General features: G+C 43.1%; 1 protein-coding gene across 1 annotated transcript in view; it reads left to right on the top strand.

The window, feature by feature from the left end:
- The window catches only part of PTPRQ (protein tyrosine phosphatase receptor type Q), a 1,452,710-nt gene that overhangs the window by 1,427,017 nt on the left and 9,204 nt on the right, over positions 1–16,489 (top strand). Inside the window, exon 66 of the mRNA XM_086919596.1 lies at positions 2,288–2,414. Coding sequence (XP_086775722.1) covers positions 2,288–2,414 — 127 coding nt within the window. The remainder of the gene's footprint in view (positions 1–2,287; positions 2,415–16,489) is intronic.

Consider the following 16,489-nt stretch of genomic DNA (forward strand, 5'->3'; position numbering starts at 1 on the left):
CCTGTGTTTCTCTGCCAGTCTGAACATTCACGTATGGTTTTGGAGTGACAGAAACTGGGGAAGTGCATTCACTCTAGACAGTCACAACGGGGGTTGAGGTGTGTCCTGCCTTTCCTGGGTGACTCATCGATAGGCTGCATAAACCTTTCTGTATTTAGGGTGGTGGGAGGAGTTTTCACTAGCACCTGAATAGGGTGTCTGCTCTGCAGAATGCTGTCTCTACCTACCTCCTGTAGAGAAGCTGGACCAGAGAGGGCCAAACTGGTTTTACTGAACTCAGAGGCTCTTGAAACAAAGACTATGAAGAGAAAATGGGATATAAATATGAGACCTAAAAACCCAAGAACTATAGATCACTTCTGGAATCAGCAGGAACCTCCGCCAAGGAAAAGAGCTGAAGAGCTGTAAGGAGTACTAACCAGCTTTGCTGGGTTGGCCTGCAGTTGCTGCTTCTGCCAAGGAGCGGCAAAGACTGGGACTTTGCAGTGAACCTGTTTGAGAAGAATCTCCAAGGGCTTGTGTGTGCTTGCCTCCTGTTGTGAAGTCTCAGGGACACAAAGACGTCACCATCAGCTTCCCTGAACTCCACTGTTGGGTGTTCTGACCTAACAGGAGGGGCCAGTTTCAGTTCTGGGCCTTTTGAGGTTTTTCCTGTTGCTAGGAACTGAAAAGCTGGAAGAAACGAAGAAAATCAACACATCGCCCTTCCAGCGCATGTTTTTTCGATGGTGCACTGCAGAGCGGGAGAAATTTCCACACTCTGCCGCTGTTGCACTGCAGAATCGACGCAGTGCCTGCAAGTGGCTGAAAGTCCACCACACTTCGAGTCCTTTGCACCGATCTCTGTGGGGATCAAGATCCCCACACCGACTCCCAAGCAGGCCTTGATGTGCGGCTGAAAGAATTGATGCATTGTGGGCCTGCGGCTGAAGAAATCAATGCAGCGCCTGTTTGCCTCCGCCTCATCGATCTCCAGCACATCCTAGATTTCCACACATTGCACCTGTGAGTCAAGTTTCCCGACGCATCACCACAGCAGACCAAAACCGTCTTGGAATCGTCGCATCACTTCTCCCTAAAGTCCAGATTTGACACATCACTTCTCCTGCGTGCGGCAGAACTGTTGCACAAGGACACAGGAACTGAAGCATAGCTGGGTTTTTCGACGCTACCCTTGTTTGTGGCTGTTTAGGCTTCTGAATTTTGACGCACCTAAAGGTACATTGTGTAAAATCAAGCATTCATAGTTTTCTATGGACAGAATTGCTTGAAACCTTTTTGAATTTTTGTCGTTTTGGTCTCGGTTGGCTTAGATAAAGATACTTTGTTTTTCTAAACTGATGTGGTGTACATTTGTAGTGTTTTCACTGTGTTGCTCTGTGTCTGGGTGCAAGTAATTTACACATTCCCTTGAGGATAAGCCTCGTGCCAAGCTACCAAGGGGGTTTGCCAGGGTTATCTAAAGTGTGTAACTCCCTTATCTTGCCTAGAAACTTCCTTAAGAAATGCAAAAAGTGCAGCATTGATTGTGGCAATATGGTAGCCCACTCTGCATTAAGCATTGTCAAAGTGTATTTTGGTACCAGAGAATGGATATTTTTGTAAAGCGATCACCACCAGACAGGGTAGCTGGAATCTAAATATAGTGGGTGTTCCCCTGCTAAGGGAAGGAGGCAAGGAGCCCCTCTGTACAATCATGACTGCACGCCCCCTGGTGAACTCTAAATGAGTCCCTAAATCTTGGAATAAGTAGTTCAATGTTTCCATTAGGAACAAAACAATAGGAAAGTGGTCACAATCATCTAAGGAATTCCTGGTTTGGCGCTTCTCGTCCTGTACAAAAGCACAAAATCATGGGCACTTGCATGAACGTCTAGGGGTATGTTCGGTGTCATGACACATGAGGATGAATAGAACACTCCTATATATGATGTTAAATCGACTGAACATTAGTTGAGGTAGTCTTAGAAAACATAGACAACTAGTGTTTAGGTAATGAAATGCTGGGCAGGAGTAATGAACGAAACACTAAGGACATTTATTCAAGCAACAATGTACTTTAAAAGATGAAGGGAAGACCAATCAATGTAGAGATTGTAGCAAACCAGGATTTTCAGGATAGTTAAAACTAAACGTAAAATTTTTGGTTAAGAGGGGATATCAAAGACAGTTTCCAGTACTTCAGAACCAACATGTGCAAAATGTGTTGCCACCTTTCCTTTTCTCCGTGCTTGGACACAATGAATTGAAAATGTTCTTATATGTCGTTTCTGTGTACCACTTGCAGGCACAGTATATTTTCTTGCACCAATGTGTGCTGGAACTTCTGACAACCAAGGGAAGCAGCCAGGCCGCCATCTGTTTTGTAAATTATTCAGCGCTGCAGAAAATGGACTCACTGGAAGCCATGGAAGGTAAGAAAATACAGACTGTCCCAAAGAGAGTTTTATGCTCCTAGCAGGTGCAAATAACAGCATGTTTGACTGCTACTTAGTGTCTTCGAAGACTCACACCCTGCTGTTCCACCCGTAAATATGTTTAGCTAATGGCAGCAGTTACTGCAGAGCTGGTGTAGTAAAGTTTATAATGTGATGCATATTCTAACCGATTCTCAATTTAGAAATGTTGGTGAGGGAGAACTATAAAATATCAATATACTACCGTCTTGGTATCATTCTATTCAGGATGCACACAAAATTGTGAGCAGGTTCACGTGCAAAGTCCCCGAGAATTTTAAAAAAGCACACGCCCTAACACTTTTTGCAACTGAGAAGAACATTCTCAAGGCATTGTAGTTTATAGATTCAAAAGACGAATAATGGGTAGTATGGAAACAGAGAAAGGCCTGCAGGTGCACGTTGGGGTGGAGAGAAAGGATGGAAAGAAGGTTTGGATGGGTGTTAATGCCCGCGACTGAATACTGACCCATAGTTACTTGGAGCGAATGTCAGTGCTCCAACAGCTTAATAAACCTCTGGTACAAACATGGGCATTGATTCGCTAACATGCAGCGGTCATACACTGTTTGACCCCTCCACCCCGAGAACATCACAGAGTTCAGTCAATGGCCAACAGATTTGTGCCGCTTACAGAGCTAGGGAAGGAGCGTTTATTTTTATTTTATTTTTTATTTTGAAGGTTTTATATAGCACTAGCTTCACCCAAGGGTATCACAGCGCTTTACATCATCAATGGTTGCACATAATAAAAACAGTCATTGGCAGTTGAGCACAAAAAAAAACGGTCTGTAGGTGGAGAAATGGGAGTAGAAATACATGGAGTAATTAAGGAAACAAAAGTAAGTACATATAGTAAAGCAAGTTGCAAAAACCAGTAGAATTATAGTAAAATAGTATATTTAACAATATTCCTGGGGGAACTCAAAGCAAAGGACATAATAGGAAGCAGGTGGTAGAGTGAATGGGAGGAGGAGAGGGAGGCGACAGGAGAAAGAGGGTGAGTGGGGAGGGGGAGTGGGGAAGGTGAATGAGTGAGTGGGAAGAGGGGAGGCATAGAGACGGGGGAAATGATGCTGCTGTACCCCAGAATAACGACAGGACACTTGCTGGGCTTAAACGTTATTTAATCAAAGATCTTCACTAGAGAGCGCCGACCCGGCAACCTCCGTGCTCAGACACTCGCGCCGTTTTGCCTAGGGTGCGCGCACATCCTAAAGATGCCCGCCTGCACGTCGCGTCATGACGCGACGTGCATACACTAGAGCGCAACTCTACATATCTCCCTTTTTTCCAAACAATGCAATCTTTTAACTTACAGTCCGCTGCTCATATCAAAGTTTTGGAACCAGGCCGGTCTCATCACTGCTCTCCCCCTTCGAGTCAGTCTTACCGGAGTAGCCATGGCCTCTCGCCCAGGAGTTTCTGCACTGCCTCCTCTGTTGCTCAGCGCCGCCTGGCTCTCCACCTGTCTCCCCATGTCCATCTCCTGCTCCGCTCTGGGTCTACCTCCGTCACCTTGCTCCTCACTGACTTCTCCACTTCCCATGTCCATCTCCTCGTCGATTTGTTTGTCTCCTGTCTCAGGCTCCGCCACCGATTCCAAGTCTTGACCCCCTTGGCTCCACTGCAACACCTTGTTGCATCTCGCCATGCGGTCCTGAGACCACACATTTACATCACTCAACAAGGCTGCTCTGTCATATACCTTCTTAACTTGCAGGGGTTTGCTGTATTTGCTCTCCCCCTTTCTTTGCATCGTCGCCAACTTAACTCGCACCCATTTGCCTTCTTCTAGTCCGGTATCCTTCACATTTCTTCGTCTATTGTAGTGCTTGGCGTATACAGCTTGTGCCTTCTCTAAGTTCGCTTGAACCACCGCAGGGGACCATTTACTCATTATTGTTTACTCCTTCCACACACAATTGTCCTTCGTGAATGGATCACGTCCTCTCAAGATTTGGTAAGGACTATATCCGTTTCCCGTGGGGGTGATCCGGTATGCCCATACCATTTGCCATATCTCTTTCTCCCAGTCCTTGTTCTGGGATATCGCTGCTTGCACCGATCCCATCACCACACGGTTAAACCATTCTACTAGTCCATTTCCTGCCGGGTGATAGATCGATGTGTGCTTGGAGAGGATGCCATTTCTCTCCATGAAATTGGTCCACTTATCTGAGGTAAACTGGGGGCCGTTGTCGCTCAGGATGGATTTTGGAATGCCCTCTCTCACAAACGTGTCACTCAAAAACTTCAAGATGGTCTCTGTCTCCATTACTTCCTCTACCTTCATTTCAGGCCATTTAGAGTATCTGTTGATGAGGACACACACATACTTTTGGACTCCTTGTCCGTCTAGAATTGGGCCCAAAATGTCTATGGACAATTCCTCCCACGGGTTCTGTGGGGGGTCAAATCTTCCTAGCGCCGGGTGCTAAGGCTTAAGAGTTGTGTCTGCTCCTTGGCACTGTGGGTAATCTCTGACATGACGTTCTGCTCGTAAATCCATGCCTGGCCACCAGTACCCTTCTTTAGTCCTCAATTTCATCTTGCCTATCCCTAAGTGGCCTTCATGGAGTAAGGCCAGTAGTTTGGGGATTATGCCAGCTGGGGGAATAACCTTGTCTCCCCTGAACAAAAACACTCCTTGGTCGTCCATTGACAACTCTTCTCTGACCTCATAGTACATTCTCAGGGTGTCGCTGGTGTGTTTCTTCTCCGGCCATCCCTATACTATGAAACTCTTCACCTCTTGTATCATTTGGTCTTCACTGTAGGCTTCCTTCCACTCCTGGTTGCTGATGACTTTCTCCTGGTCATCTGTTAGGGCCACCATCTCTTCCCCGCTTGTCGATTCTTCTCCTCCAGGTTCCATGGCCGCCGCCCTACTGAGATAGTCGGCGACTTTATTCCGAATGCCTGGAATGTACTCCACATCATATCTAAATTCTAGCAGCTTCAATGAAATTTTTGAGATCCTGGGGGTGGCACTCGCGTGCCCACTAGAGGTGAGTACCTTCACCAAGGGTTTATGATCTGTCTTTAGCTGAATTCGCGTACCCCACAGGAATTGTCTGAACCTGGTCATTGCCCACACTACTGCGAGCATCTCCTTTTTCGATGACGATGTATTTCCTTTCCGTGTCACTCAGTGCGAGAAGCAAAGCTTAGTGTGTCCATCACCCCTTGTCCCCGGTCCTGCATCAACACCGCGCCCAGGCCTTTGTCGCTGGCGTCTGTCGTGAGCACAGTCCTTCCATGGGGGTCATATCCTTGCAGGGGTATGGCTCTCACCACGTCTTCCTTTACCCTCTCGATTTCCTTTTGTGCTTCTTCCGTCCAGCAAAACACCGAGTTCTCTCTCGTTAGCTTCCTCATGTGGGGGGTCTTTGTTGCAAAATGCTGCTTGGATTTACTATAGTATTCGTCCATTCCTAAGAAGGACATGACCTCCTCCTTGCTGGTGGGCGGTGGTGCATTGTTGATCGCTTTCACATTTTCTGCCTTGGGGGTGATCCCTTGCACTCCGATTTCGTGCCCTAGGTAGGTCACCGATTCCATGCCCAGGCGGCACTTTTCCCACTCGCTCTGAGGCCCTTGCCTTCTAATACTCTCAACACCTTGGTAAGTTTGGCATCGTGGTCTAATCTGTCGCGGCCCATCACAAGGTTGTCATCCTGGAAATACTGGATGCCATCCATGTCCTTAAACAGTTGGTGCATTAACTTCTGGAACACCGCTGCTGCCGATGCCAGTCCAAACGGCATGCAGCGGAACTGGTAGCACCCGAAGGGGGTAATGAATGATGTTAACCTCCTGCTCTCCGGGTGCAATGCAATTTGATGGTACGCTGAGGTTAGGTCGATGGTGGAGTACCACTTAATCCCTCTCGTCTTGGCTAGCATCTCCTCAATCCTTGGTAGGGGAAACTTCTCTACCACAATGTTCTTATTAAATTCACGCAGGTCCACACATAGTCTGACCTTTCCACTGGGTTTCATGACTACCACCAATGGTGCCAGCCACTCTGCGCACGTGATCAGTTCGATGATTCCCCTTCTCTCCAATTCTTGCAATTCTTCTTGTACTGCCTCTCTTACTGCGAGAGGTATATTTCTCACTTTTTGAGTCACCGGTATGGCGCCTGCCTTGAGGACAATTTTGTGTGCAAACTTCTCGAGCCTCCCCACCGTGCCTCCAAACACCTTGGGGTACTCCTTCTTCCATTTGTCCATGTTCGGCCATTCTTCCGGTTCTGTGAGGAGGATCTGTTCTTTTCCTCCGGGGTCTAGTTTGATGCCCAGGTCCCTTTGGTCTAGCCAACCTAGCACCGATGGTCCTTTTTCAGAAATGTACAGTTTGCGCCCTCTGAATTCAATATAAAAGAAAGAGAGGGGCTCTTGATAACCCAACGGGAAATAGAGCGCCAATATACTTAAAAGTAAAACAAAAGAGTTTTCCCAATGGGGTGTATTGTTTCCTGCTCCTAAATCAGGACTCACACTTGACAACCATCACTCACACCATTCATTATGTGGAACTGGAGAACACTTACCAAAAAGGAACATGCCCAAGCATAAACTATTTTTTAAAAAAGTATACAATTTATTAAAAACGTAGTTGCACAAGATAACAATAAAGGTCAAATAAAAAACATATACACAAATAAGAACACAGAATGAAGCACAAATTAAAAGCCACCTAATGTGGACGTGGAGAAAATTAGTCTAGAAAGACACTCCTACCTGTCTTTTTCATTTCATTTCGGAGCATAGTTTGGCAACAACAAAAGGAATATTATTCCATTTAGATTGAATTCGTTATTGGCAACGCCGAATATGACTTGCAGATTTGCGTCGACGCGTTTCGGAAGCAACAACTGATAAAAGCTTCCTTCTTCAGGACAGTTTCTATTTTTATTCTCCACACATGAAGATGTCAGACCTAATGCATAAAAATACAATACAGTGCAACTGTTACAATACCATATGTGTTCCTTTGAACAAACCTCCTATTTTTTCACCTTGCTTTATCTATTGTACGTTCTACGGGTTGGTTTGACTGTTACAAAAGTTTGTTTCCAAAGCATTTCATATAATTGCTGGTACCAACAAAAACATTCACCCTCATTAGCCCCAAAAACCTTCAGTTGATTTGCCCTGGTTATAAACATTTTTTCAAATGCCACCCACTTTCTATTTCTATTGGTAAGGTGTACCCATTTGTTCTATACATCATCTTGTCTCTACACATTTTTTTCTCAAATAATTTTTTAGGGGAGGCAGTTTTGTGTTCCCCTCCACAGTATTTTCTACCATCTATAAACTAAAAGAAAAAAGGGGGGGGGGGGGGAAAGGACCTATATGTAGCAAGATATTCTATACACAATGTTCCAGACTATTCAATATGGTAAGCTATAACCTTTTGGTTAGTGTTGTCCACATTTTGTTCAATATCCACAATATACCACACTAAAATCATTCATACAAAGTAATATATATATGCACTGACCCTGGGGGTTCTGTTACTACTGGCGGTCTGCACAATCTGTATTATCTGTATTGATCCGCCGTTTTATGCCTGTGTAGTCATCAAGCTTGTTTCCTCATTTCTATAATTGAGAGGAATATATTTTGATAAGTATGAGGGTATGCCCTAGTTTGTCAGGTTCTCGTTAGATAAATTTTGCGCCGAAATTGTTTACCTTTATCTCTGATTAAGCGCTTTTATTTCACAATTTGTTTCTTTAAAAATTAGTCCGATGCTGGTCTGGCACAATCCTGCATAGGTTACAAAAGGTAAATTTGCTTATTTGTCTATAATGAATAGAGTCTCATGGCTATATTATTACCATGTTGTCATGAAGTATTTACCTGATTATTTATGCAGACGGGTGTATCGGATATGGCGATTCCCTTCTGTTTTCAGGTCTGTATTTCTAAAAAATATATTTAGAAGTATACTGTTTATATATGTTTGGATGAGGACCTAGTCTCACGTTGTTTCTTCCATGTTTAGACATAAAGCGTATTTTTTGTTAAGAAAAGGACCTAATATAATCGTGGTCTCTCTACTTAAAATTCTGACAGGCTTTTACCTTAAAGAATAGATCCGATTTCCATAAAAGGGGTTCTGTATTGCAGCCGGGTATTTCAACACTCGTGGCTGCATGGAGAAATAAAAAGGTACAAGGACTCAGGATTTTTCGTTTGTATTATTGGGTTTTCGTACACTGTGGGTTTCGAGCAGGAAGGCTTTAATTAAATAGCCATCCCGTATTGCTACCGGCAGTGATTCGCATGGTCGGTCTCTTACCTAATGTTCGCACACGGCGGGAATTCCCGGAACTGCTCAACGTGGCGTCTCCTTGATCACCGCTTCTTGTTTCGAGATATCGACTACCCTGTTTGCGGGAGTCGCTTTTAAGCCACGTCACCGGGTCACGTGGTTTTTAAACCGGTCATGTGACTCGTGTTTGTAATCTCGAAGGTTACGAGTTGAGGGTTTTGTTTCCCTTTTTTTAAAACTCTCCCACCATGTGAAACTTTATAATTCCCTTCGCAGGGCTCGACATGTGAATTCTTTTTTCTTTTTTCTTTTTTTCCCCGTGCTTTGTTGTCCTAAGTGCATCCAAAAAAACTCAAAGTTGGGAAACTGATATAGGTCTTCAAAATTAATAGCGGAAAGCTTAATTTGGTCCCTATGGGGGGCTCAACATATTAATCTTCCTTCTGTGAATTGCGGTGTTCTAATTTATTTAAAGAGCACGTGGAAGGCTTAAAGTTTAAATGACCACGGCACCCTCACTATTCCCAGATTTTAGGGTCATGTCAATATTATATATATATTTTCGGGGGCCCACATATATAGTTGGCTGATGAATCATAATATACAATAGGTAGGCATTACATTCGCCTCTATGGGTGAACTCTGAATTGCTCTTGTGTGGAGGCGGAAATAATCCTCCAAACCGAATATATGACACTCTAATGAATCTATTGGGTTCATAAAATGTTTATAATCCTAAGCTAAGGTACAAATGAGATGATAGAATTTCTATCCATTTTGCTGTTTTTTGGTATAAGTGAGATGTCCACTAAATTTACTGTGCTATTCTCATCCAGTCTTCTTTAGTATTCAATCCACGGTTGACCGTATCTAACTTGGAGATGTACCACTGTTCCCTATTTTTACGTTTTATCTCCACATTGCCTCCTCTTTTTGAGATGGTTATCCTCTCGATTATAAACCAAGAGAACTCTGTGTGTTTGTGTTGTAGAGCTTTAAAGTGGTCAACCATGGGGGCATTCTCCTTGTTGGTTTTCAGGGCAGACCTGTGTTCCAACAGACGTAATCTTATTTCTCTGCCAGTCTCTCCCACATAGGCCAATTTGCAGGGACATAAAATTATATAAACAAGGTTGCTGCTTCTACAGTTGTTTAGAGTTTTTGGTGTTACAGTATAGTTATTGTAGGTTAGGGATTTTCCTACAAGGAGCCAGCGATACCGTCAATAGGGACAAATAACTCCAATAAATTTCCAATAATCAACCTCTCAGACTATGACTTAAATAGGGTTGAATTGGAGGTTTTAGAGAAGGGTTTCACCTTTGCTCCTACTGCCAATGTAAACAAATTTAATCTAGAAAAAGATCTTAAAGCATTTTTCCGCAAAATCAGACTAAAGGAATTTTTTGAAGAAAGGGAATATAATCCTCCGAATAACATTTCAGGACTCAAACAAAAGTCAACATTTACCCCCACTATTTCCCAAGTGGGCAAGAATGTGGAAGTATTTGAAAAAGTAGTTGAATCCAAAATAAATAAAATCCTACAACAAACCTTTCCCGATAAGAACAACATGTCCAAAGACCACAGAACAGCAATGATAGGCTTGAAAAACAACTTGCAACTAACCATTAAACCCGCTGATAAAGGCGGTGGTGTAATTGTATTCAATACGGAGGATTATAATAAAAAGATGTTAGCTTTACTAGAAGTGAAAGAACACTACCAAAGAGTTCCATTCTCCACTCTGGAGGCATTGAACAAAAAAGTCTGTGAAATAGTAAAAAATGCTTTTGATAGAAACCAAATCTGTAAGGCAGAATCTGATTTCCTATACAGTAAAGATGCAAGAACACCTGCGATATATGGGCTCCCCAAAATACATAAAAGCCAAGAAAATCCCCCCATGAGACCCATTGTTAGCTGCATCGGTTCGCGTGTCGAACCCTTGAGTCAATATGCGGACACTTTCTTAAAACCTCTTGTATTAAAACAAGAATCATATGTGCGAGATTCGGCACATATGATTTCTATAGTAGAGGGCTTAGTGTACAATCCCAAAACTCAGATCATGGTAACCCTCGACATAGAGGCATTGTACACAAATATACCGCAAAATGACACGATCAATGTGGTGGAAGAAATACTAGGCAGTGTAGACCTCAGAGGAGCCAACCTAGAATTTATAATGCAATGCATAACCCTTGTCCTGAAAAGCAACCTATTTTTGTTCCAAGATGAGTTATTCCTACAACGTAAGGGCACCAGCATGGGGGCTACCTGTGCGCCGAGCTTGGCATGTTTATACGTTGCCAAATTCGAGGAGAAACATGTGTTCAATGAAGCGTCGCCATTCTTTGAAAACATCCTGATATGGCGGCGCTTCATTGATGACATCTTCTTTATTTGGGAAGGTGAGGTTGACACGCTGAAAGAATTTCTCGAGTGGTTGAACCTGGGGGATGAAAACCTTCGCTTCTCAGCAGTGTTTGACCGAGAAGCTGTAAATTTCTTAGACATCACCATTAAAAACACTGAGGGCAAATTGGAAGTGGAACTCTACTCCAAACCCACAGACAAGAATACCTTACTGCACTATAGCAGCTATCATCCCTGCTCACAAAAAGACAATGTCCCCTTTGGACAATTTCTTCGACTCCGAAGAAATTGCTCGACTTTGGCAGACTATACAAAACATGCCAAAAAACTCAGTGAGAAATTAAAGGAAAGGGGGTATCCTAAAAAATTGATTACTAACTCTAACAAAAGGGCGCGATTTTACGATCGCGACACAATGATACACCCAAATCCTTCCCAGGTGAAAAAACCGATAAATGACTCAAAACTAGTCTTTGTCAGTCAATTCTCAAATATTAGTAATAAGCTAAAAAACGCCATCCACTCAAGCTGGCACATTTTAAACGATGGCAAAGAAGTAAAACTGGCCAAACCAATCTTCGCATTTAGACGGAATGAAAACATTCGTCAAAATTTGGTGCACACTTACAGAGAGCAAAACAACAACAATCAGTCAACAATAAAGGGCAGCAAAGCTGTGGGAAACCACAAGTGCAGTAATTGCTCAATATGCGAAAACTGCATTGTAGGAAAATCCCTAACCTACAATAACTATACTGTAACACCAAAAACTCTAAACAACTGTAGAAGCAGCAACCTTGTTTATATAATTTTATGTCCCTGCAAATTGGCCTATGTGGGAGAGACTGGCAGAGAAATAAGATTACGTCTGTTGGAACACAGGTCTGCCCTGAAAACCAACAAGGAGAATGCCCCCATGGTTGACCACTTTAAAGCTCTACAACACAAACACACAGAGTTCTCTTGGTTTATAATCGAGAGGATAACCATCTCAAAAAGAGGAGGCAATGTGGAGATAAAACGTAAAAATAGGGAACAGTGGTACATCTCCAAGTTAGATACGGTCAACCGTGGATTGAATACTAAAGAAGACTGGATGAGAATAGCACAGTAAATTTAGTGGACATCTCACTTATACCAAAAAACAGCAAAATGGATAGAAATTCTATCATCTCATTTGTACCTTAGCTTAGGATTATAAACATTTTATGAACCCAATAGATTCATTAGAGTGTCATATATTCGGTTTGGAGGATTATTTCCGCCTCCACACAAGAGCAATTCAGAGTTCACCCATAGAGGCGAATGTAATGCCTACCTATTGTATATTATGATTCATCAGCCAACTATATATGTGGGCCCCCGAAAATATATATATAATATTGACATGACCCTAAAATCTGGGAATAGTGAGGGTGCCGTGGTCATTTAAACTTTAAGCCTTCCACGTGCTCTTAAAATAAATTAGAACACCGCAATTCACAGAAGGAAGATTAATATGTTGAGCCCCCCGTAGGGACCAAATTAAGCTTTCCGCTATTAATTTTGAAGACCTATATCAGTTTCCCAACTTTGAGTTTTTTTGGATGCACTTAGGACAACAAAGCACGGGGAAAAAAAGAAAAAAGAAAAAAGAATTCACATGTCGAGCCCTGCGAAGGGAATTATAAAGTTTCACATGGTGGGAGATTTTAAAAAAAAGGGAAACAAAACCCTCAACTCGTAACCTTCGAGATTACAAACACGAGTCACATGACCGGTTTAAAAACCACGTGACCCGGTGACGTGGCTTAAAAGCGACTCCCGCAAACAGGGTAGTCGATATCTCGAAACAAGAAGCGGTGATCAAGGAGACGCCACGTTGAGCAGTTCCGGGAATTCCCGCCGTGTGCGAACATTAGGTAAGAGACCGACCATGCGAATCACTGCCGGTAGCAATACGGGATGGCTATTTAATTAAAGCCTTCCTGCTCGAAACCCACAGTGTACGAAAACCCAATAATACAAACGAAAAATCCTGAGTCCTTGTACCTTTTTATTTCTCCATGCAGCCACGAGTGTTGAAATACCCGGCTGCAATACAGAACCCCTTTTATGGAAATCGGATCTATTCTTTAAGGTAAAAGCCTGTCAGAATTTTAAGTAGAGAGACCACGATTATATTAGGTCCTTTTCTTAACAAAAAATACGCTTTATGTCTAAACATGGAAGAAACAACGTGAGACTAGGTCCTCATCCAAACATATATAAACAGTATACTTCTAAATATATTTTTTAGAAATACAGACCTGAAAACAGAAGGGAATCGCCATATCCGATACACCCGTCTGCATAAATAATCAGGTAAATACTTCATGACAACATGGTAATAATATAGCCATGAGACTCTATTCATTATAGACAAATAAGCAAATTTACCTTTTGTAACCTATGCAGGATTGTGCCAGACCAGCATCGGACTAATTTTTAAAGAAACAAATTGTGAAATAAAAGCGCTTAATCAGAGATAAAGGTAAACAATTTCGGCGCAAAATTTATCTAACGAGAACCTGACAAACTAGGGCATACCCTCATACTTATCAAAATATATTCCTCTCAATTATAGAAATGAGGAAACAAGCTTGATGACTACACAGGCATAAAACGGCGGATCAATACAGATAATACAGATTGTGCAGACCGCCAGTAGTAACAGAACCCCCAGGGTCAGTGCATATATATATTACTTTGTATGAATGATTTTAGTGTGGTATATTGTGGATATTGAACAAAATGTGGACAACACTAACCAAAAGGTTATAGCTTACCATATTGAATAGTCTGGAACATTGTGTATAGAATATCTTGCTACATATAGGTCCTTTCCCCCCCCCTTTTTTCTTTTAGTTTATAGATGGTAGAAAATACTGTGGAGGGGAACACAAAACTGCCTCCCCTAAAAAATTATTTGAGAAAAAAATGTGTAGAGACAAGATGATGTATAGAACAAATGGGTACACCTTACCAATAGAAATAGAAAGTGGGTGGCGTTTGAAAAAATGTTTATAACCAGGGCAAATCAACTGAAGGTTTTTGGGGCTAATGAGGGTGAATGTTTTTGTTGGTACCAGCAATTATATGAAATGCTTTGGAAACAAACTTTTGTAACAGTCAAACCAACCCGTAGAACGTACAATAGATAAAGCAAGGTGAAAAAATAGGAGGTTTGTTCAAAGGAACACATATGGTATTGTAACAGTTGCACTGTATTGTATTTTTATGCATTAGGTCTGACATCTTCATGTGTGGAGAATAAAAATAGAAACTGTCCTGAAGAAGGAAGCTTTTATCAGTTGTTGCTTCCGAAACGCGTCGACGCAAATCTGCAAGTCATATTCGGCGTTGCCAATAACGAATTCAATCTAAATGGAATAATATTCCTTTTGTTGTTGCCAAACTATGCTCCGAAATGAAATGAAAAAGACAGATAGGAGTGTCTTTCTAGACTAATTTTCTCCACGTCCACATTAGGTGGCTTTTAATTTGTGCTTCATTCTGTGTTCTTATTTGTGTATATGTTTTTTATTTGACCTTTATTGTTATCTTGTGCAACTAAGTTTTTAATAAATTGTATACTTTTTTAAAAAATAGTTTATGCTTGGGCATGTTCCTTTTTGGTAAGTGTTCTCCAGTTCCACATAATGAATGGTGTGAGTGATGGTTGTCAAGTGTGAGTCCTGATTTAGGAGCAGGAAACAATACACCCCATTGGGAAAACTCTTTTGTTTTACTTTTACCCTCTGAATTCAAACCTTAACGGTCGGAATCCTAACATGGGTATGCGGTCTCCGTTGTATGTGTCTAACTTCTCCAAGTCTGGGCCCAAATGTGGGCTGAAGGTTTCATTCCACACCGTCCTCTGTACAATGGTGTAGGGTGACCCGGTGTCCGCGACTATATTTATCGGCACTCCTCCGATCGTCATGTCCAGTACTGGCTTGGTCGACCTTTTGTTATCCACGCTCAGTACTTGGTCGTAGATGCAGAGTACCGTATCCTCGTCTTCATGGTCACTCCCTTCCTTGTCCTCTTGTCCATGGTCAATGTATTTAACCATAGTTCTGGATGACTTCCTGCGGCATACTTTCTCATAGTGTCCTATGATTCCACAATACATACATTTGGATCGAAACGCCGGGCACTTCCTGTCATGGGCCTCATGTGCCCAACTTCCGCATCTGTAGCAGGCCTTTTTGTTGTTCCCAGTTTGCTTTCCCGGTGGTCCTGGATTCCCTTGCCACCTATTCGGTCCCTTCGATGTGGGCCCCTTGCTCCTGTTGTCCCTGCGGGGTTCCTCGTCTTCAATCCTGTTCACCACAGGTGTCGTTGCAGCCTCTCTTTTTGCCGCCTCTGCACATCTACGCGCCATCTCAGCTCTCTTGACGATTATCCTCACTTCTTGTAACGTGGCGTCACCCCTGGCCCACAGCTTGTCTTGCACTGCGGTGCTAGTAGTGTGCATTACGATTTGATCCTTGATAAATTTGTCTTGGAACGTATCATATCTACACGTTGATGTCAATTTCTTTAACGCTGCCACGTACTCTTCCACTGATTCTCCAGGTCATTCTTTTCTTTGCTGGAAGTTATACCTGTCAAACGGAACACAGACCGCCGGTTTGTAGTGTTCATTCAGTTCTTCTATTGCGTGGGCGTATACGTCGTCATCTGTGCTCCCCGTTGTTTGGGTATTAGAGTCTTGAAGATCCTGAGCCCCTCCGGGCCTAGATTGTGTAATAATATTCGCCTCTTCCTCTTGCTTGAGAACTTTTCTTCATTTTCATCTTCTAGTACTTTGATGAAGTTGTCAATATAGTCTCTCCAATCTTCCCACCTCATCAGTGGTTCTCCTGGCTTGGGCAAAAATTGTACGGGGCCGTCGCCGACGCTGCATGAGCACACATTCTTTCGCGCTTTTCCGTGGGCGGGGTATCACTGTGACTTTTGGGGCTGCCCGGTGCAGTGTTTTCCTCTATCTTCTCTGTTTTCAGTTGGGGGGTCTCTGTGTCTGCCCCTTCGCTCTTCCCTTCGGTCGCCAGTGCTCCTGCCCTTGGCCGTGCTGCGTCGTGGGGTTCCCTGGGTGGTCTTCCCTGCGCGCACCCTGTATTTCCTCCCCTGTGCACAGTTACTGCTCCCCTCGCGTCACTGCAGGCTCTGCCGCGCTCTCTGGTGATTTCTGGGCTGTGGGGTGTTACTTACAGGCCCCTTGTAGATGCTTCGGATGTCTGGCTCCCAGCCGTGATCCTTCTCCTGTGTAGGTCGTTTTTTTTTTCCAACTGGTGTGCCTCCTTAGGTCTTATCCCGACCTCGTCGCCATTGAAATG

This window comes from Lissotriton vulgaris, chromosome 1_1, assembly GCF_964263255.1.
Source record: "Lissotriton vulgaris chromosome 1_1, aLisVul1.2, whole genome shotgun sequence".
NCBI lineage: Eukaryota > Metazoa > Chordata > Amphibia > Caudata > Salamandridae > Lissotriton > Lissotriton vulgaris.